Genomic DNA, 1,944 nt, shown 5'->3' with positions numbered 1-1,944 from the left:
CCGAAGGACTTGTATGCATGCATATAAGCATAACCAATGGACATAAGACACTGGGGGGTAGGGGGGGGGCCAGAGGATTGTCAAGGGCGGGGAAGAAAAAAAAGGACACATATGTAATACCCTTTGTAATACTTTAAGCAATAAAAAAATAATAATAAAAAAATAAATGTTAAAAATGTAACATTAAATTGCTAGTAAGGAAAAACAAGGTGATTTTTAACATTTAATCTTACTCAATTTTAATTTAACTTTTAATGCTATATTGGTAAAAAGAAACATGCATTTTTGTTAAAGTCTTATGTTTAAGATCTGTATAATTCAATTTTCCTTCTCATTACATACGATAAACATGTTTTTTTCCTGACCCACTTTTCTTGTTTTTAGTCATAACTTGAGCAACAAACAGACCACTGGCCCAAGTTTTAAATTTGAAGACAAAATATTATTTATAATGAGAATACTATGTTATATGATTAAAGGAATAGTTTTATTTCTTTTTGAAAAGCAACAATTTAGCAGATTTCATAATTAGTTTGTATTTGAGGTCTCTAATTACATGAACAACAAAATTTTTAAAATGGATTTGTTATGCATACTTTTAGATAAAATGGTTTCTTATATTTCTTACTGTACAACTAATAGAATGAACCCCAGACATAGAACCAGAATATATCTTTTCTTTTGTTTTCTGTCTTCTAAACTTAATGTTCAGGCCACTTCTTTTCTCTCTGAGCCTACCTTTTCCATGTGCAAAAAGTGGTGAAGAGAGGGTATTGGACAATAAATAAAGGCACACAGATCAAATAATTTTACTCTTTTAAACCTCTGATAAGGATGTTTCTAGGATTACTGTGGCATAAAGGTATTTGAAAGGAGGGTGCATTGGGGTTCTTCTACAACAAATTTATCTTTTGTTTTCTAAACCAAATGTTCATAGTAGCACATTACAATAGTGAGTGAGAACAAAATTGGTGCCTAGGAAACATAATGACCTGCAATTGCTAGAACTATTGCCATCATTGTCCTCTTGGTGATATTAATGGCATTATTACCATATTTTCCTCTTAACAAAAAAAAAGTGAATAGTTTGCAATAAAAGAAAATACAATGACAGTTAAAATAAGAATCTATAGAATACATGGGCAGGAAATTGGGGCAAATCATTAATTATTAAATGTGATTATGGCCAGGAATCTGGTGTGATTGTCTCAAAGTGGATTTGTCAGAATAAAATGACTGAGGTAGAAGATCTTCTGTCTTTATTTTTTATTGGGATTGATAAATAGGGATAAAAGTATCTTAGAAGTTTGACATAATCTGGATAGTTGATACTGAAATAATTGGAAAGTGAAGGCTAATGAATTTTTGGCAACCTGGCATGTTTCAAAATGGCTTTTACAGAAATCTTCAATAAATGATTTCAATAAATCATTGTTTGCTGGTATAGTTATGCTTTCTTTCTTGTTCCTCATGCTCTTTCTTTTTAACTTCTAGGGAGAACGTGGATTTCCAGGCAGTCCCGGTTTTCCTGGTTTACAGGGTCCTCCAGTAAGTTATAAAATTTGGGATTGTAATGAACACAGGAATTGGCAGAAGAAGCAGAAGTGTAGAGAGTGAGCTCAGTGCATTCATGTGGAACAACGATAAATTTTAAAGTAGTAAACTAGAAAAGGTTTTTAAAAACCAAAGTTTGTAGTATAGCTCTGTGCTGTGTAAAAGCAAGAATTCTGTTATTTAATACAGGGTGGGGTAAAATTAGGTTTATAGTTGTGAGCATGTGAAACACAGAGTTAATTCTTGTTTTATTATTTTAATTATTGTATTATTTTCCATACGAACAGCTGTAAACCTACTTTTGCCCACCCTATACAAATGTCACCTCTAAGTATCCTAAGATGCATTGTACTCAGAATGACCCTATAGATCTATTCACTTTGGGCTCTA

General features: G+C 31.9%; 1 protein-coding gene across 2 annotated transcripts in view; it reads left to right on the top strand.

Annotated features, from left to right (window-relative positions):
* The window catches only part of COL4A5 (collagen, type IV, alpha 5), a 329,573-nt gene that overhangs the window by 184,805 nt on the left and 142,824 nt on the right, over nt 1–1,944 (top strand). For both annotated transcript variants that reach the window (XM_005865212.2, XM_005865213.2), the window contains exon 7: nt 1,495–1,548. In XM_005865212.2, coding sequence (XP_005865274.1) covers nt 1,495–1,548 — 54 coding nt within the window. The remainder of the gene's footprint in view (nt 1–1,494; nt 1,549–1,944) is intronic.

This window comes from Myotis brandtii, unplaced genomic scaffold (genome assembly GCF_000412655.1).
Source record: "Myotis brandtii unplaced genomic scaffold, ASM41265v1 scaffold199, whole genome shotgun sequence".
Lineage (NCBI taxonomy): Eukaryota > Metazoa > Chordata > Mammalia > Chiroptera > Vespertilionidae > Myotis > Myotis brandtii.
This window is presented reverse-complemented; position numbering and strand designations above follow the sequence as displayed.